The sequence below is a fragment of the Glycine soja genome, chromosome 15, assembly GCF_004193775.1.
Source record: "Glycine soja cultivar W05 chromosome 15, ASM419377v2, whole genome shotgun sequence".
Taxonomy (NCBI): Eukaryota; Viridiplantae; Streptophyta; class Magnoliopsida; order Fabales; family Fabaceae; genus Glycine; species Glycine soja.
In genome coordinates, this window is record NC_041016.1 from 41,713,899 (window position 1) to 41,734,381 (window position 20,483).

Sequence of the window (20,483 nt, forward strand, 5' to 3'; positions counted from 1 at the left end):
TTAAATGTATACATGCACAAATGACACAACACAAAATTTCCTTTGTCAGTTTGAGCTATAATTTTTTTTAAGGTGTTATAACTCCAACTTATTTTAATTATTCTACATCATATAATTAGATACTTTAATTAGTCACCAACTAATTAAACTAAAATTCTATTTTTAAAATAGTTATATAGTCATTTACGAAAATACCCTATACTTTAAACTTTTATGACTTAATTATCGAGTGAATAGAAATTTTGGTCCCTGTCTTGTAACCATTTTGCAAATTAGTCCATATCCTTTTGAAATGTAAAAAATAGTCCTTATCTTTGCATAAGTGTTGCAAAATAGTCCTTGTTGTTAAATTTAAAAGTAATGCCATTAGGGAGGTGCATTGTTGGCAATTTTAGTGTCATGTAAACTATCCAACGTAACACTAAAGTGTGTGTTTATAAGCTTCTTGTGGTCACTTGCTTCTTCTTCCTCAAATTAGGATTAGGGTTTATAAGAGCTGGTTTTGTTTCACAAAATGAGCCGACTCATGAAGAAGAAGAAGAGGGAAGGGACCGTACTCAAACTCAATCAATGATGATGCCATCTGACAACACAAAACAATCCAAGTGTTACTCTCTACCCTTCTCACGATCCCTTTCCTGTTCCTGTTCTTTTATAAATAAAACCCCAACCCTCCACTGTTTCATTCCCAAACCTTAACCACCGCGCCGCCCACGACTGGGTAATGGAGATGGCGCCACCACCGCAAAGGGAGAGGGAGAATTGTCGACGGAGGGCGGCGAATTCGATGTCGGTGAGTATACCGGAGAGGGCGGGCCGACGGCAGTGAGGGTCCGCTGAGGAGGAGGCGGAAAAGGAGGAGATGACGCCACCGCACGAGATCGTGAAAAGGAGGGTGGCTGCAAAAATGGCGTTTTTGGTGTGCACGGGAAATGGGAGGACATTGAAGGGACGTGATTTGAGTCAAGTCAAGAATTCGATCCTGAGGTTAACTGGGTTTCTGGAAGCATGACAATAGTTTCGTACAATGGAAGATGAGAAAATGGAAAATTTAAAAAGAAAAAGAATAATTGTCTCCATTTCTTCATTTTTCTTGCTTTGTTATTTAATTGATTGGTTAATTAGGCTAGCTATTGAGATCGTTTTTGGAGTCTCGTTGATTGTAAAAGGGAACATTTGAATATTAGAGATGGAATGAAATGAAATAAAATAAAATAAAATTAATTGATTGATTTTCATATATATACGCTTAATTTATAAATTTAATGTTGGTTATGTATGTATATAGTTCTTTTTGATTTCTTGTGTTGGAGCAAGCAGCTTTCAAGTTGGGCGATTCATGAAGGTTTGCTTTGCTTCTGCGTGCAATGTCCAAAGGTGTGCATAGTGTACCATATTCTGGTGCGCAATGTCCATTTGTTTATCTTAACTTATCATAATTTTTCAATTCAGTCCAAATACTTGTCACATGGGTTTGCTTACATGAACTAAGACTTATCACATAGACATATGACTAACAGTGGAAATTGAATTTTAACAGTAGGGACTTATTTGTATATCCGATGTAAAGATATGAACTATTTTTTACATTTCAAAAAGATAGAGATTGATTTGCAAAATGGGTACAAAGACAGGAATTAAAATGTTTATTCACTCCTTAATTACCCCTTTATAATTCTATGAAATCTAAATCATCATTAATCAACCTTAATTATCCCCCACTTAATTTCTAACTTTAATTATATTAATTAATTACTAATTTTCTTTCAAGCTTCTAATTTCTTTTTCTAGACTAAAATATAATTATTAACATCTAGGTCATTAATAAGTTGAGCATTATTTGACCAAAGAATTTTCTCTGAATTATCCTTATTCTTTTTATACTTCAACAAAATTAGCTAAAAAACTAGTTGATAGATGTAGCCGAAAGCTTTTAAACTAACTTAACTAATCATAAGTACCTGATAAAGCTATTTGTTGAAGTAGCTGAAGAATGTAAAATGACAAAATAAACATATTTGTGATATTTCTATATAAATTTTAATTTTATTTTATGAATAAAAATATCTTTTGATCTTATAATTTTAGTTTTCAGATAAATTTTCATTTTTTATTTATTGATAAAAATATTTTATTTTTGTCCTTGTTATTTTGTTTTGGTCCTTCTAATATATATATATATATATTCTTTTGAGTCCTTATATTTTTTCCTCATTTTATCTTTGTCCATTTAAAAAATACTTGATAAGGACTAATAACAAATTATCTACATATTTTAGGGACTTAAAGAAAAAGTATATACACATTTTTGAGACCCTTAAATTTGGTCAAATATTTTAATTGGTTAATTTCATAAAAACATGTTCTTTTGTTAATTCAAATTAACTCTAACATTAATAAATTAGGAGCATTGAAGTTTAGGATAAATAACAATTTTTCTCTCCCTATTTTGTCGACTCCATAATTTTGGTTTTCCTATTTTAAAATAGACTCAAAGACCTTTTTAGTCATTTATTTTAATTTTTTTTGTTCACCTTGGTCCTTTATCTTTTTAAAACTTCATTTTGATCCTGTCTTTTTTAAATGATTCAAAATTATCCTTCCCCCAATTTAAAGTTAACATCCTCAATAATACTCAAATACTAGCAGCTTTTGGCCATCATAAAATGGATTTTTCTTAGATCTTCCTCTTTCTCCTCCTTTTCTTCTCCCTCCAGTGATTCCACTGTGGCAGCTCTTCTCACTTTCTTTTTCTTTTCTTCCCTTCTCCTTCTTCCCCTTATGCCAAGATATGGATTTCAATTCTCTTTCCTTTTGCCCGCCCAGGCAACTTAATGATGCTTGATGTTTTAGATATTAAACTAAGTTGCTTGTAATACTTTTTAATGTTAATCGCTCACTTTGCCACTTAATGTTTTATTTTGGTAGACCATTAGATTATCTTTAAGTTTATAATATGCCAGTGTTGCAGCTTATTTTTCATGTTTTTCTTTTATTTTCAGTTTTTTAAAATAATAAAAAATATTAAAGAAATTTGCCGTTTCCTAGTGGTACCCTTATCTTGAGATTTCTAGATTTTCCATTTCCTGTTCCTGTTTTCATATCTGTATATGTCCCCGTCCCCATTTTGGTACATCCTAGCTGTATAATGTGTCTGGTTTATGGATATATTGTTAAAGGGCAAATCAGAATGTTTGAATTGAATGTGGGCCTTCCAAATGCATTTCAGTTTCACACTCCAAAATCAATCTTAGTTAGGAACCATTCTTATTAAAAAAAGTTACTCAAACCATTTTTGTTACAAATATAAGAATCTGAGATATTTATTTAGTTTGATCAGAGTTTGCCATGCTTTGCTGTTTTCATGGTTACGTCAGTAAACACATTGTGATGACTTAAATATATGAGCAATGTTAGATTCCATGGTTTTATTTATTGATAAGTTGGCTACCAAAATTGACTAACCGCACTAAATTTGCTTAAATATTTCAAGAAGAAAAGCAAATTAATCGAGGAGGTTAATAAATCAAAGAAATCCAAATGCACTAAGGTTATTTAATTCTGCAAACATTTTCATAACCCATCTACGTTATTGGAGTTTGTTATTCTATATTCAGTTGTCTTATTTATTCTCTGTTTATTTGTCTTATACATGCACCAAGGCTCATATATACATTAGACGTAAGATTCCTTGGGTTTATTTATTGATTAGTCACCCAAATTGACAATGGATCCTCTCCTGCACGCTTTCTCTTCATTCCCTCTCCAGCATAAATCTGAACCGTTAGATGAATGATGAATCTGAGGGATGAAATTAAAAACCGGAAAAAGTCTCTAAACGCATCAATCCCGTTTCTCTCTCCCGAGCTTCAACAGCCAACTCACCTGCAAAAAATGGGCAACCAATGAGTGGTTGATTATAGATAGTTGCAAAAAGGCTCCTTTGTTAGGCTTACACAGTTCGAGTTCATCTGCAAGGTTATCTTTATTTATTTATTTCATCCATCAGATTTATCCATGGATCAGGCTTTTGCTGTAGAGAGATGGAGTTTATGCAGGAGCGGATCCAAATTTCATAGTAGTAATAAAGCAAGGATGTTAATATTTAAATCAAAGAAATGCACATGCATATATTATATTTGATATGCTCAAAATGTTATCTGAACCCACAATGTGTTGTCGGGGGAGACTCAACAGCTATTGGATGGTCATGAAACCTTGAAGTAAAGCCATGTTCAACAAAACAGTCCTTACTCCTTAGTCCTTACTGTTAACTCTGCTCTATCTGCATTGATGTCGAGCCAGTCATTCACATAATTTAGCTTCACTTTCAATTTTCACAATCCTTTCTTCTTCTTGATCAGGCCATTTCTTTCCAACCATGCCAGTACTAGAAACCCTTGGTGGTGCTCTTTTCGGTGCTGTCCTTCAGGTGCTGTTGGACAAGTTGGATTCTTGTCATGTTTTGGACTACTTTCGTGGACGAAAGCTCGATGAGAAGCTGCTGTACAAGTTGAAGGCAACGCTTCGGTCCATCGATGCTGTGGTTGATGATGCAGAACAAAAGCAGTACAGCTATTCACGGGTGAGAGAGTGGCTTCTTGAGGTCAAACAAGCTGTGCTTGATGCTGAGGATCTCCTCGATGAAATAGACTGTAAAGCTTTGAAATACAAGCTGGAAGATGACTCTCAAACCACTACTAGCAAGGTGAGGAATTTATTAAATGTTTTTTCTCTCAGTTCCATTGACAAGGAAATTGAATCAAGAATGAAACAACTACTTGATCTCCTAGAACTTCTTGCAAGCCAAAAGAGTGATTTAGGTTTGAAAAATGCTTGTGATGTTGGGATTGGATCAGGATTGGGTAGTAATGTGTTAAAGATATTGCCGCAGACATCACTGGTGGCTGAAGATGTTATTTATGGCAGAGACGATGAAAAAGAAATGATCCTTAATTGGCTAACATCTGACATTGATAGCCGTAGCCAGCTGTCAATATTTTCTGTTGTGGGTATGGGCGGATTGGGTAAGAGCACACTTGCTCAACATGTATACAATGACCCACAGATAGAGGCTAAATTTGCTATCAAAGCTTGGGTCTATGTTTCGGATGATTTTGATGTTTTGAAGGTAATAAAAGCGATTATTGGGGCAATCAATAAATCAAAAGGTGATAGTGGAGACCTAGAAATACTTCATAAATATTTGAAAGATGAATTGACAGGAAAGAAGTTTTTTCTCGTTCTGGATGATGTTTGGAATGAAGATCGAGACCAATGGAAAGCTTTGAAAACTCCTCTTAAATATGGGGCTCAGGGAAGTAAAATTCTTGTCACGACACGCAGTAACAATGTTGCTTCTACCATGCAGTCAAATAAAGTCTGCCAACTAAAGACATTACAAGAAGATCACAGCTGGCAAGTTTTTGCTAAAAATGCATTCCAAGATGATAGTCTCCAATTGAATGTTGAGCTGAAGGAGATTGGTACAAAGATCGTTGAAAAGTGCAAAGGATTGCCTCTAGCCTTGGAAACAGTTGGATGTCTTTTACGCACAAAAAGGTCATCTGTTTCAGAGTGGGAAGGTGTAATGATAAGCAAGATATGGGATTTAAGAATAGAAGATAGTAAAATTCTCCCTGCTTTATTGTTGAGTTATTACCATCTTCCATCTCACCTTAAGAGATGTTTTGCTTATTGTGCTTTATTCCCCAAAGATCATGAGTTTGACAAGGAGAGTTTAATTCTGTTATGGATGGCTGAAAATTTTCTGCAATGCTCTCAACAGAATAAGTCTCCAAAAGAAGTTGGTGAACAGTACTTCTATGATCTATTGTCAAGGTCCTTCTTTCAACAATCAAACAGAGACAACAAAACGTGTTTTGTCATGCATGACTTTCTCAATGACTTGGCAAAATATGTTTCTGGTGACATTTGTTTTCGGTGGGGGGTTGATGAAGAAGAAAATATACCAAAGACAACCCGTCACTTTTCATTTGTAATTACAGATTTTCAATATTTTGATGGGTTTGACAGTTTATATTATGCTCAAAGGCTACGTACATTTATGCCCATATCTAGGACAACAAGTTTTATTGATAAATGGGATTGCAAGATTTTAACACATGAGTTTTTCTCCATGTTTAAGTTCTTACGCGTCTTATCTTTCTCTGGTTGTCGTGACCTTGAAGGGGTGCCTGACTCTATAGGCAATCTCATACATCTGGGTTCATTAGACCTTTCACATACTCGCATAAAGACACTACCCGATTCAACATGTTCACTTTGTAACTTGCAAATACTGAAGCTGAACTGTTGTTTCTTTTTGGAGGAGCTGCCCATAACTTTGCATAAACTCACCAATTTGCATCGCCTTGAACTCATGGGAACTCATGTGACAAAGGTGCCAATGCATTTAGGAAAACTTAAGAATCTTCAAGTATTGATGAGTCCGTTTATTGTTGGACAAAGTAACGAGTTAGGTATCCAGCAGCTAGGAGAACTCAATCTTCATGGAGATTTATCAATTCAGAATCTGCAGAATATTGTGAATCCCTTGGATGCATTGGCAGCGGATTTGAAAAATAAAACACATCTTGTGGGGCTAGATTTAGAATGGGATTTGAACCAGATCATTGATGATTCAAGCAAAGAAAGAGAAATACTTGAGAATCTGCAACCTTCCAGACATTTGGAGCAGTTGTCAATCAGCAACTATGGTGGTAATGAATTTCCACGCTGGTTATCTGATAAATTATTGAATGTGGTGTCCTTAAACTTGAAGGACTGTAAGTATTGCGGACATTTGCCTCCTCTTGGACTTTTGCCATGTCTCAAGGACCTGAGAATTAGCGGACTTGATTGGGTGGTGTGTATTAAAGCTGCTTTTTGTGGGAGTAGTGATTCTTCATTTTCATCCTTGGAAACATTGGAATTCTCCGACATGAAGGAATGGGAAGAATGGGAATTAATGACAGGTGCTTTTCCACGTCTCCAACGTCTTTCTATACAGCATTGTCCCAAACTCAAAGGGCACTTGCCAAAGCAACTTTGTCATTTAAAGGAACTACTTGTTCAGGACTGCAAACAACTTGTGACTTTTGCCCCCAAGGCCATAGAAATTTGTGAATTAGACTTGGAAGACTGTGGAAAGCTTCACATTGATTATCATCCTACTACTTTGAAAAGGCTCCAGATTAGAGGTTACAACATGGAGGCATCGTTACTTGAAAGGATTGAGCACATCATAGCGGATACTTCTCTTGAATCCTTGCGCATTAGCTATTGTCCGAATATGAATATTCCAATGAACCATTGCTACGATTTCCTTGTAAGATTGGAGATCTATGGTGGTTTTGACTCTCTAATGACCTTGCCTCTAGATTTCATCCCAAAACTCTGCGAGCTTGTTGTATCTAGGTGTCGTAACTTACGGATGATATCACAGATGCACCCTCATAAACATCTGAAGAGTCTCAGCATTCATAAGTGCCCTCAATTTGAATCATTTCCCAACGAAGGATTATCTGCACCACGATTAGATTGGTTTGCTATTGAAGGATTGAACAATTTGAAATCATTGCCTGAACGCATGTCTATCCTCCTTCCATCTCTTACTAGTCTGTGCATACGGGATTGTCCTCGAGTGGAGTTCTCTGATGGATGTTTGCCATCAAGTCTAAAACATTTGGATCTCTTGTATTGTCCCAAACTTGTTGTCTCACTGAAAGGAGCTTTGGGAGCCAACCCCTCTCTGGAAAGATTGCATATTTTAAAAGTGGATAAGGAGTCTTTTCCTGACATAGATTTGCTGCCACTGTCTCTTACTTATCTACGAATTTTGCTTAGTCCAGATCTTAGAAAACTAGACTACAAGGGTCTCTGCCAGCTCTCCTCTCTTGAAAAATTGATTCTTTATGACTGCCCCAGCCTCCAATGCTTACCAGAGGAGGGTTTGCCCAAATCCATTTCAACTTTCAAAATTCAGAATTGTCCATTGCTCAAACAGCGTTGCAAGGAATCAGAAGGTGAAGATTGGGGAAAGATTTCTCACATTAAAAACGTTCGGCTCTATTCATTTTAAACGGACAAGCATATATGATGAAACACAAATTCGAAATTACTAATGCACCAATTCTCATATTTGTGCACTTTTGTCAGGTTCCAATTCTCTACACTATCTTTCAAATATCTGAAATACAATCTTGTTTAGTGGAAATATTTCACTCTCTAGTTAACCACTTTCTGACATGGCATCACTTTTGAAGATGAATTCCAATGTTTATATTCAGGGAACTTGGAAAATAGTGAAGGCAGTGAAGTGCGGAATTTCTGGCATCCATTTGGTGCTGGGCACTGTGTCGTTGGGAGTTGGGGCGGTTTCATCCATTCCCTTATTGGGTAAATTTGTTTTCTCATCCACACTATGTTCCTACTTTCTTAGTTCATACTCACATTATTTTATGGAATTTCTTTCCCATTAATACATTTCTTCTTCCAGATTTCTTGCAAAGTATGTTTTCTATTGGTTATGATGATATTGTTTATTTTGGAGTCAATTGGATTCAATCTTAGACTGAAAAGGCATTGAGAAAGCACTCTAAGCTTTGTGAAATTGGTCTTTGTCTTTTCTTAACTTTTTTTAATATTCTTTTGATATCGCTGCAGGAAGAAACCCGTATAAAACTCTAAAGTTGTTTGTGAATGACTGACAAGTTTATGGTTTGCATTTATTTTCAATTTATGCACTGATATACATAAGGCAAAACCATCAAACTTTGCTATTGGGACATCTTAGTTCTTAGTTCTTACAATAATATATTTTACAGTGACTTAAAATTTCTTGAATTTTATTTTTGTAGACACATTCAACACATTTAATTGATATGTGGATATCTGAAGAAATTGATAGCCAACATCAAATTATTGGACTTTCAAGTTGTTTTCTCTATCTGTAGGTGGATCATAAAACAGAGTTTTGGTAAAAAAAAATAAGCCAGGAAACATTGTGTGTGATAGATTTAACACTGGCATGTGAAGTTTGCTCGTTTTCTTAAAGGTGAATGAAGAACCATATTATCTCTTCTTTTTTTTTCCTTCATTGTAGATTCTTTAAATCTTCCGATGTTCGTTGTTCTTATCTAATCATTGGACTGTATGGCTTTATGTCTGTTGCAAATTGGTTTGGACTTTGGAGACGATTTAATTTCTATCTCCTGTAGATATAAAAATCTGTCCACGTCTGGAGCAATAGTTTGTAGCTCAAAAGTATTCTCAGAAAACAAAAGGCAAAAGTTCCTGAGACCAAAAGCATCTAAGTTGATGACGATAATAGCATGAACAAGCATAAATGGGCCCATTCTAATATTGTCTAGCTTTGGATCAGGTATCTACTCTGTTGCATATAGTTACTAATTTCAAATTCCATACTTTGTCATTTGGAAATTTTCAAATACTGGCCTAACCACTCGTCCCTATATGCTGCATTCTTGTTTATTGGAAATGTTTCACACTTTTACTCTCTAGTTAGCAAATAATAGTAGAATAAGAGATACCTAATTTGATTAATGTTTGTTAGGGGAAAATAGCTCTTCTTAATCACAGATGAGATGACTAAGTAATAATATATCTATGAAGTCCCATAGATGATATATCTCAACCATTCAGAAATTAACACAGTAAGATTTACTTTTGCTCGTGTCTGCATCCATTTTGTTTCAAAACTAGCCCATTTTAACGATTCCTTTTTCCATGCATTGTTTAATTTACTTGTGCTACCCCTTGTAATTGAATTCTGTCTAAATACATTGTTTAATTTAGTGTTCATGCATGTTTGCTGACAATCATGGATCCAATTTAGGGGTGACCAAATTTCTCACAAAAGCCTTTGAAAGTCCACTAATTCAAGTGATTAATGAGAAGTAGATTAGCTACTTACTAGCCTGGGAGATGGTTATTAGTCTGTTTTGGATAGTTACATGAGTTTATGTGAAACCGTCTTAGAATGTCACACAATGAAAATTTTGTAAATACAAGATTATTCAACGAAGATGGTTTTATAAAAATCATCTTAGAAGATTGACATTCTATGACAGTTTTTACAAAATTGTCTTAGAAGTGAATGGTTGTCATTTCAATCTTTAAAGTCCTTTTTCCTTTCGCTCTCGCAAGAAAATAGGTGCTCACACTCATATATTCACAAACCCTAACCACGATACCACCACATTCTCTTGCTTCCCCCTCCCTTCACCCATGCCCGAATCATGGGACCACCGTGTAACCGTCGTCGACCTCGCCGCCTCCTTAGCCATACACCACTCAACACTGTGAACCTCCGTGCTACCTTGGGTAGTCCTGGAAAACCCCACATACATGAAATTCTTGACGTACATACCCACATCGAGATCTACCTTCAAAATCGGATCTTTTCGTCGAACGTTTGAGTATGAGACCGAAATGCACAACCCATTGGCATTTCCGTTGTACTCGATCCACGTGTTCATCGAGTCACCACTTTTGAGATCCACTCCAATGCCTCCCAAGTCGCTAACTTGCTTTGAAACGACTCTGTTTAGATCCAATCCAACTTGGTTTCCGTTCACGTCGCTGAACTCCACGTACACCAGGGTGTCGAATTCCACCGCTAGGAGGTTTCCACTTGTAACATCCCATTTTTTTTTTCGTATATAAAATTTTAGAGAATAATGATGTTTTATAATTAAATAAATAAAGAAAAATAGTTATAATAAAATAATGGTTTGAGAGAAAATAAGAAGGATATTTTATTATTCATTTGATGGAGAATAAAATAAAGTTTTTTTTTTTATAAAATAATAAAAATAAATAAATAAAATAGTTTCTCTCTTACTCTCCCAAAATCCTCTCTTTTTCCCGCAGACCATCAAACCTGTCTCAGAAAAATGACGATCTCGGACTCATTAACCGTTGGATCGTCGTGAAATTTAAACAACAGGTTCGAAACCCATTTCCGAGCATTATCACCGTTGGGAATTTCGATATGACATCTGAGCTAAGAGAAATACCCCTCGCATTGTACCATTTTTCTTTCCCGCAAAAACTCAGAGCTGTCTTGGTAAAACTAAGATCCCGGTTTCGTTAACCGTTGGATTGTCGTAAAATTTGGTTATGTTGTTCGAAATTCAGTTGCGCACGCTTTGACCGTTGGGATTTGCGAGATAATGTTCGTGGAGGGAGAAAAAGAAATCGCATGAAGATAGTCCAAATGGAAGCTTTAATCCTTTCTCCGTTTCTCTGACGTTTGGGAACTTTATCGGAGCAGTCGGAGGAAAAACTGGAGGAATCTTAGGGAACCATTAGAGATGACGCTATCGCTGTGGGAAGACACGCAAGTCCGCTTAGTGGTAAAAATTTTGATGTCCTAATGAAAATTTCTTGATAAATTGTGCTCTTGATATTTATATATTTCGACCTATGATTTTGATATAATTGTGTAATATTATTTGAGGGGTTTTAGTCCTCATGTTGTGATAGTCTTTTATATAAATTGTTATATTGAGGATATGAAATGATGATTCAAATCGTGAGTATGTGATGAATTGTAGAATAACATGTTGCTTTGAGATTATAATATTGTTATTGAGATTGAGTATAAGTATAAAGTTGAACATGTGTTAATTTGTGAGATACGTGTAAACATGTGATGGTGGATTGTGACACTATGAGATGTGAAATTGTGAATGAGTTCTAGTTGTGGATAAGTGTGTAGTTCACATTTGATGTGAAATTACTTGTGTTGTAAGCTATGAATTGTACAATAACCCGACCAGCGTTATCTTGAGAAAAACATTGATGCGCACTGTTAAAGAGAAAATATAGGTTTCCTATTTAGGAACCAGTGTTAAATCGCAGCGTAATTGTGTTGAACGTGTTTAAAACACGAGTGTAAGGTCGTGGGTATTGTATAATTCATGAGCAGTGTTTGCATGCAAAAAAATTATTTTAGGGGTTGGACCTGAATCAGGAGGAAGAGGCTCTGACGGACTCTTCGGAGTGTAGGCCTTGGGGGTCATCGGGTTTTAGTGCTCCTTTAAGCCTATGCTGATCCTATATGGTTGGAGCATTCTCGCAAAACATCGTGACCCTGATTGGTCTCCCTATGATCTTACTTAATGAGAGTGACCTGACAAACTCATGGTGTGGTGTGTCTTGTTATGTACTCCTAAGCGCCCCAGGGTGATTTTTCACTGACATGATACCACATTGCATATAGGATTGAGTCTTAGCATAACTGTTGCATATGCTTGCTAATTGATATGTTATTATATCTTGATCGAAGTGTGGGATTCTTGTGTAATGTGATTGATGATTGAAAAGTGAATTTTGAATGACGAAGTGGTGAAGTTACGTGAGCTATGTTTAAGCAAGTGGTATCTCATTTATATAATATGTATATTTAATTGTCTTGTTTCTCTATTAGCTAGGAATGTGATAACTCACTCCCTGTGTGTTGGGATCCTGTGATGATCTTGAACTTGTGTTCGGGGGAGCAGATGAATAAGTGGATGACTATGAAGAACCTCATGCTAGAGGACACGGGAACACAACGCTCTGATAGGATGTGACATTAGGATATAGGTTCTATATTAATTCTATGAGGCTTAGACAACCTTGTTTGAGTCGAGAATACTTTATTATTTATTTGGACAAGTTTGAATATGATGTAGAAGAAAATGAATGTGAGCCTTTTTCCCCTTTCAAAGACTTGTAAAAAAAATGTTTTAAAAATACTTTTAACTAATATTTGAAATTTTTTTTTCTTATTAGTATATATGTGAGGGGTAGAGGGTGTCACACCACTGGCGATGGTTTGGAGACTGAGGAAGCCGTTGGGGTAGTCAACGGCAAAGGAGTCTGGTGACATGATGAAGGCAAGGCCGCCGCCAGTAGAGGAGGGGTTGAGGTTGGTGATGGAGGGGTTGATGCCATAATGTTGCTTTTGACATGTAAATTTTTATTCAGCTTTTTTGTCCAGGTAAAATATCTTATATGATAGTAGTTGTTACCTAATAAGCTAGCCTTGTAAATATATATGGCATCTTTCTAACTGTTGTATCTATCTTCAGATAAAACCTCTAGTTAGGCCAACAAAGGACATAATGAGCATTCGACATTGTTAATTATGGCTGGCATGCATTTTTTCCCAATGGTAGTTTCTTCTCCTTTTCATGATTACATTGTATATTGCTGTTAATTTTATAGATCCAAGATATTCAAATCTATGCGGCTCGAAATAACTATAGTGCAGTAGCTGCACTCTGGGCTCCTTTTCATTTAATGAGCTTGCTTATTAATTGGTTTTATTTTTCATAATTTGAAGCATATTCATAGTCCTGCTAGGGTATCCAAAATTAGCAGCGAAATTACAAGTGTCTCTATACTATTGTTTGCCTTATTGAACTTGTGCTTCTTTGCCTAGGTAACTTTTATTTTTGGCAGGAGTGAACTGCTTATACCAGATTATGGATAACTGGATATAACACATTCTCTGGATTTTTCTCTAACTTCAATGTCTATTGGAATCACCTAATGTTATATAATGTGTGTGATTTACGCATGTTAGTAAAGATAGGTCTTAGGTAGTAGCTCCCAAGTATATTAATAGAAGGTGAGTGATATACTGCATGTAAGATTTTAATTGTTGATTCTTGCTATATGTTTCATTTTTTGTATTGATGTATTCTGATTATAATATCGAACATTCAAATTCCTTAGTTCTCCACCTTATCAGCAGACTTAATTATTTTGTGTTAGATAATTGTTGATTATGCTTTATTCTGTTATATTGGAATTAGTGCATGCAAGTTTTTAATTTGATACGTCCCTTTCTAGAATGCAGTATTTAACTAAGCATGTGACTGAATTTTATCAGATTGAGAATGAATATGGCAAAGGAGGTAAAGAGTATCGGAAATGGGCGGCTAAGAAGGCTCTAAGTCTTGGTGTTGGGGTCCCATGGGTCATGTGTAGACAACAGGATGCTCCATATGACATCGTAAATTATATCCCTTTCTACTATTAAAAAGAATTGTTATTGGCATTACCTATACTTACTAAAATAAAAATGTGTTCAGTTCTCTCTTACAGATTTTGAAAAAATAACAAAGGGAAATGTTAAAATATTTCGTGATTAAAATAACTAACAATTCAAGTGGTTAATAAATCAATATTGTTGTTCACAGATTGATACATGCAATGCATACTACTGTGATGGATTTAAACCAAACTCTCATAACAAACCAACAATGTGGACAGAGAACTGGGATGGATGGTATGAACAATCACATCCTTCAAGGGTATATGTGTGATTATATAGTTAATGACAATATATATAAATACAAGTTTAGGAGTCAATATTATATAAATTGATCATAAACTTTCAGGATAGGCAATATATTTGTGTTCTGTGCTTATGTGTGTTATTGCATAAACCTATGTCTGTTGAACTGTTGATAAGAAATAGAAGATAAGAGAAATAATGTTCTGAGAGTCGATTCGTTATTTGGAAGTGGTGATAAATATTTTGATTGCTTCCAATTGACATTTGAAGGTATACACAATGGGGTGAAAGATTGCCTCATAGACCTGTTGAAGACCTTGCTTTTGCAGTTGCGTGTTTTTTCCAACGTGGAGGAAGCTTTCAAAACTATTACATGGTATGATAGTTGAAGTTTTTTTATTTGTATTTTAGGCCTAACAGTTCACTTTAGGCTTCTTTGCTATTCTAAGCTAATGCTCATCTCATGGAGGATTCTTGTCCAATGTCTGTACTGGAGGGCTTTATTATACTACTGTACTTTTTCCATATTTTGTTCTGTATTGTCATGCTTTTGTTTTAATATTTCCCTGTCTTTTGTTAATAAAATTGCTTTTTATTTTAAATATCCAATTGAAACTCTATTGTAAGATGTGAATGGCCATTACCAGTTTAGAAGCATAAAAGATCTCTGTCTTAATACTAAAAATGCAAAATAAAAGCATATTAAAAATTGAACAGGAAAAGTTTGGATAGGTAGAAACAAATATAGGATTCACTGGAGGGATGCCTTTGAGAGGTAATATACAACAGCTTAGTAAATACATCCTCACAGGATGGGAAAATGGAAGTAGTTTGATCTATGCCTTTATTAGCAATTGTTTAGAATCATTTTTTATACTGCCTAAGGTAGCCATCAATAGACGTGGAACTTGTATAGGGGACTGATGAAAAAATAGAAAAATTATACAATGAGGGAAGGCCTCTTGAAAAGATGAACCCCTTATGTAATGTTCCTCTCAAAATCTAATTCAAGAACCATTGCCCAGTTTTAAAGTGACTAGGAAAGTGAAGGAATATATATTAAATGTTACCGAGGTCTTTATGTCATTGATGCTTTAATTTAAATGTCTTATTTTGCTTTTTCATTCTATAGGATGCCTTGTCCCTTTGTTTTGTACTTCCATTTATTTGCTTCTGGTAATTTATATTCAATGAAAAATAAACTTAAAAGTCAGTGAGGTGATATCTTCTGATGCCACTTTTATTTATATATTTTAGAATTATTTAGGATGAATGTATTATACAAGGTTTATCTGATTAGTCTTTAAGTATCTGTAACCCAGATCTTGACAAGCCTTATCATGTTACAGTATTTTGGCAAAACAAATTTTGGACGCACTGCAGGGGGACCCTTGCAAATTACAAGTTATGATTATGTTGCTTCAATTGATGAGTATGGTATGTAGAAGAATAACAATAAGACTGTTGTTTAGATGGTAGCTAATGGGATTCATATAGGGTATAGCAGTTGACATGATTGATGACACACGATGAACCTTGTTTTCCTAGGTCAGCTGCGTGAACCAAAATGGGGTCACTTGAAAGATTTACATGCTGCTTTGAAGCTTTGTGAGCCTGCCCTGGTGGCCACTGATTCACCAACATATATAAAACTGGGTCCAAATCAGGAGGTTTGATCCAAGCCCAAGATAGATATTTCATAAAATTTTCAAGCATTATGGCTTATTACATTTAATATTTTATTAGTAGTTACAATCAGAGACCTACTCTCCTAAAGCTTAAGCTATTAGGTAATATGTTACTAACGACTTATATCTCTACTACCAAGTCTTTTGATGCAAGTACCTTTGGGCTTGAAGTGTATACAATGCATAGGCCACTTTACCTTCCGCTAAAATTCAACTTATAAGGGTCTCAAAGATAGAAGTCCAGATCATCTGGTCATACAGTCTCTCATTCTCATAGCATGTTACGAATCAACTCTCCTAAAAGCTTAAATTATTAGGAGAAGGCGCATGAATTTTTTTACATCTCAGCAGTCACCTTGATTTTCTGGTTTTTGGCTTCTTTCTATAAAATTGTTGTTTCCTGATTTCTGATCTTATCAAAATGTGATGCAGATTTTCCTTTTCATTTAATGGGTGAACTTTGGATCAATTACTTCTATGGATTCAAAGAGTATAATAGCTGACCATCTTGTAACAGTCAGTTAATGTTGTTATTAATATGATTCCACAGATAGGCACTCTGAGCATGCTAAGGTCACGGTTTCAATCATTGCCTGGTGCATTCAACACATGTTTGGTTCCTTTTGATAAGAAGCAAAAAGGAAGATTCTCTTCTCAAAGAAATTTGCTGAGGTTGCTACCACATTTTCATTAATAATTACTTTAAAATATATGTATCAATTCTTCTTCACTTTAGTTTCCATTCTTGTATAGATTACTGCAAGCAAAAGAAATGAAGCTACCAAATTTGCACAATTATGGAATGAGATTATTTGCAGTTTCCACGAGGAAGATCTCATAAGTGATAGGAAAGGACCTCAGATCCAATCTCAAAAGGATGTCTTGTATAATCTATCTAGTATATTCATCACAACATCCATTTTGTGCTTGCTTCAAAGTATGATATGTTCCCTTAAGTTGTTTTTATTAATATAAATTTATCACACTCAATTATCAAGGATCACTAGTATTAAGAATTTTATACTGATGGTCTGATTTTCCCATTAACTCAAAAATCTTGGCATTTCATTTGTTCTAAATTACAAGAAAATGTCACGTAAGCAGTACAATAAGATCAATGGGCTACTTCCCTTGAGGATTTACATGTCCATAGTTATTTGCTAATCATATCCATGCCTAAATGTTTCGTAATGACTCTAATGATCAATCCATACCTTGTAGATTCAATCTATACACTTTACCTCCAATATTTCTAATTAAGTGTATAAATTGTTTTCTTAAATTCATTTAATTATTTTTTTAAAATAACATTTTGAGATGGTTCTCTGAAAAACTTTGTTAGAATGTCTACATTCCAAGACAGTTTTTGGAAAAATTGTCTTAGAATTCTCAATTTATTTTAATTTTTTTAGGAAAAAACATTCTAAGACGGTTTTTGGGAAAACCCTCTTAGAATTCTCAATTTTTTTAATTTTTTTTAAAAAATACATTCCAAGATGGTTTTCAATGAAAACCGTCTTAGAATGTCATCATTCTAAAATGATTATTTGCTTGAAAACTGTCTTAGAATCATAACTTTTCCAAGACAGTTTTTTAAGAATCATCGTGAAAAGTTCTTGAATGTATTAAAAAACTGTCGTTAAAAGCTATTTTTCTAGTAGTGATGTATGCAAACAAATGATAGAATATGTCATTTTGTCTAATATAAAGATTGTTTGGCTAAATTTCTAACAAGATTATAGAAATTGCTTTTACCGAGAAATCCATAAATTATCAATTCTTTACTTCAACACCACTCCTTTTACCTCAAAAAAGTGTAATTTTGTTGTTAATGCCACACACATTTCCTCTTAAATTTTATGGAGTTCTTTTACAACATCTCTTATTTTTTGCACTTTAAAATTCTAGTAGAAAATTGTATTTGCTTCAAAAATATAATTTATACTGTCCACAGGAAGTTTTTTTAAAAGAAGCAATTTAGTATGTCATGTACAACATTTATTTTCAGGAACTACTGATTTATTTTCTATCGTATGGTTGAGATATCTAGAAGATTTGGTGACCGATGCATGTTATGAAATTGTGGTGATTCTCTACTGATAAAATTACTAAAATGCATGCCTATATTTTATTATTATGATTATTGAATGATAAGACTTGCGAAGTGTGAACTTCAACAATTATATATGTGGTATGCAAATTTATTTTCTATTATATATATATATATATATGTATGTATGTATGTATGTATGTATGTCTGAATATATTCATTTTATTTGTATGTGTTGTGGTTTGGGTCCTAGTGTTTTTTATCCTCAGCGAATTTTTTGTTATGTTTACACAGATTGCTATAATTACAGTTGTTATGTTGTTCGTTTGTTTATGTGACAAGTGATTTCTACTGCTTAAGGGATCACAACTGCTTCCTTGAGAATAGTATGCAGGCCCGAGCCTCATCTTTTTTTCCTTGTTTACATGTTTGTATGCATTCATTGATGTACCTGGTACGAGGGTTGTGCACATGATGTGGTTGCAAGATTCAAGAGGATTGAACAGAGAGTAAAAGAACCAATGGTTTTGTTTCCTTCTCTGAGAAGGTGAGGTTGCATTGTGGAAGTGGATGATGGATAGAGATACAATGGGTGTAGTGGGAGGAGAAGTTCGAAGAACCTAGGAAAATTAGCAAGTGGTGACCACCCGACATTTGGTGCACTCATTTGGCGCGGGTAACTCATAAGTCTCACTTTGCTACTCCTAACAGGCTCCAAGACTATACTTTTTGAGTTGGGAGATGAGGGATCGGTGTACAATGTATTCATATGTAGCGATCACTCCCGACTTTCATCCATATGATTTTTGTAAGACCATCAAGACCTGGGAGAATTGGTGGCAGTGATTGGGCCCTATTGTGAATTAAGTGTAACAGTTACTCACTTATGATGCGAGAGTGTTGTTTGTTTAGATAATTAACCATACACAATGGTTATGTAGATTGTATATTTTAATTTTGTTTTACTATTTCCAATTGTTTGTGGCGTTCAAGAAACAGAGGACTCGCCTTTACAAACAAGAACTTTTAGGTACTAACGATGCTAAGTACATTGAGGTGTGTGCGGGCTCAGTGTAGCCCACAAAGAGAGAGGGTATTCTCTTACACCATAACACAGACTACACGTACACCTGCATACTCGAGTCCACGTAGTGCCAACTGATAAACCGAATATAGCGTGCATTGAGTAAACCCAGTGGAGGTTATAAAGGACCGAGGTGACCATTCGGACATGTTGTTCGAGGAGATGGAAGAGTATCGGGAACTACTAAGGTAGTTAGGACCAACATCTGAGGAGGAGAGTGACGATTCTTATGAGGACACATCTTAGTTAGTTTTGTACTTCTAGTGTGATAAGTGGTCTGCTCTGATCCTAATTTCTTTACTATTTTGATTTATTTTGAGAGATATTTTCTTCACAAACATGTATTTTGTTGTAGCAAAGATGAAAAATATATTTTATTTATGATCACATTATTATGTGTTGTATCTGTATATTTATTTGTGACCCTACAAGTTTTATTTTATTTATGTATGGAAACTAAATTCTCTACATTTGCATTTATTTTAATTCGAGGCAACAATTTAGCATTTTTCGACTATCACATTTTGTTTTAAAAAAATAGTATAGGAAGGAAGATGTTTTTATTATTTATAAGTAGTGGTAAAAAATAGTGACACGTATTTCTAAAATAAATTAAATTAAAACATTTTAAAGCAATATTTTTAGTTAAAAAATTGAGGTGTTATAGTATCTACCAGGATAAAATTTGGTATTCACAGTGATTATTTATTTTGGAACTGTAGGACAACTTGCTTGATTATTGTTGAGATAGATTGTAGAACCTGATGACTATTGTATATCTTGAATTGTCGAAGTTATCTACCAATACAGTTAGTGAGAAGCTTATAAATAATTGTTGTCATTGAGGAATGATAAAGACTGGCAAAGTGTGAACTCCGTCAAATTATATTTGTGGCATGCAAATTTACATTCAATTATATATGTATATTGCTATTCTATTTGCACGCGTTGTGTTACATATATGTACTTGCCAACCAATAACAACCCAAATTTTCCTTTTTTTTTTTCCAATTATTACTATTACCAAGTCCATTAAAAAATGACTACGATCCCCAAAATACATAAAATGTCAAAGAAACATTTTCCTCACTTTATGTAACGACCCGTCTTATCGCTACGATATTACTATCTCTAAAACGCGACATTTCAGTTTTTAAGTGAAAACTCTATTAATTTGATTATTAAAAACAAGGGTAAATTCTTTTTTTCGTGACATATATTTAGCAAACACACAAATAATTAAATAAATACATACGCACACACAAACACACATATATTAAACCATTATACATCATTCATAAGACAAAAAGTAATTTAGTTTATACATGTATCTAATCCTAGGAT

General features: G+C 34.5%; 2 protein-coding genes across 3 annotated transcripts; both read left to right on the forward strand.

Annotated features, from left to right (window-relative positions):
- Window positions 1-3,705: 3,705 nt before the first annotated feature.
- LOC114387144 (putative disease resistance protein At3g14460) lies at window positions 3,706-13,012 on the forward strand. 2 transcript variants are annotated; one of them, XM_028347276.1, is made up of 5 exons: window positions 3,706-8,160; window positions 8,292-8,400; window positions 8,958-9,058; window positions 9,222-9,385; window positions 12,805-13,012. In XM_028347276.1, the coding sequence occupies exon 1, from the start codon at window positions 4,382-4,384 to the stop codon at window positions 8,081-8,083; it is 3,702 nt and encodes a 1,233-aa protein (XP_028203077.1). In that variant the 5' UTR covers window positions 3,706-4,381; the 3' UTR covers window positions 8,084-8,160; window positions 8,292-8,400; window positions 8,958-9,058; window positions 9,222-9,385; window positions 12,805-13,012. The 2 variants fall into 2 exon arrangements, with proteins under 2 accessions (XP_028203077.1, XP_028203078.1); XM_028347277.1 differs by lacking the exon at window positions 8,958-9,058.
- LOC114386158 (beta-galactosidase 9-like) lies at window positions 8,250-17,145 on the forward strand. The gene is made up of 8 exons (XM_028346150.1): window positions 8,250-8,378; window positions 13,910-14,032; window positions 14,220-14,333; window positions 14,647-14,693; window positions 15,667-15,754; window positions 15,871-15,987; window positions 16,556-16,677; window positions 16,759-17,145. The coding sequence occupies exons 1-8, from the start codon at window positions 8,250-8,252 to the stop codon at window positions 16,844-16,846; spliced, it is 828 nt and encodes a 275-aa protein (XP_028201951.1). The 3' UTR covers window positions 16,847-17,145.
- The last annotated feature ends 3,338 nt before the right edge of the window (window positions 17,146-20,483 follow it).

Excerpts from the sequence above, each read along its gene's own strand:
- LOC114387144 (XM_028347276.1), top strand. The coding sequence starts at position 4,382 with ATGCCAGTACTAGAAACCCTTGGTGGTGCTCTTTTCGGTGCTGTCCTT.
- LOC114386158 (XM_028346150.1), top strand. The coding sequence starts at position 8,250 with ATGGCATCACTTTTGAAGATGAATTCCAATGTTTATATTCAGGGAACT. Across the intron at positions 8,379-13,909 it reads TGTCGTTGGGAGTTGGGGCG|ATTGAGAATGAATATGGCAA; the intron begins GTTTCATCCATT and ends GAATTTTATCAG. Across the intron at positions 14,033-14,219 it reads AGGATGCTCCATATGACATC|ATTGATACATGCAATGCATA; the intron begins GTAAATTATATC and ends TGTTGTTCACAG.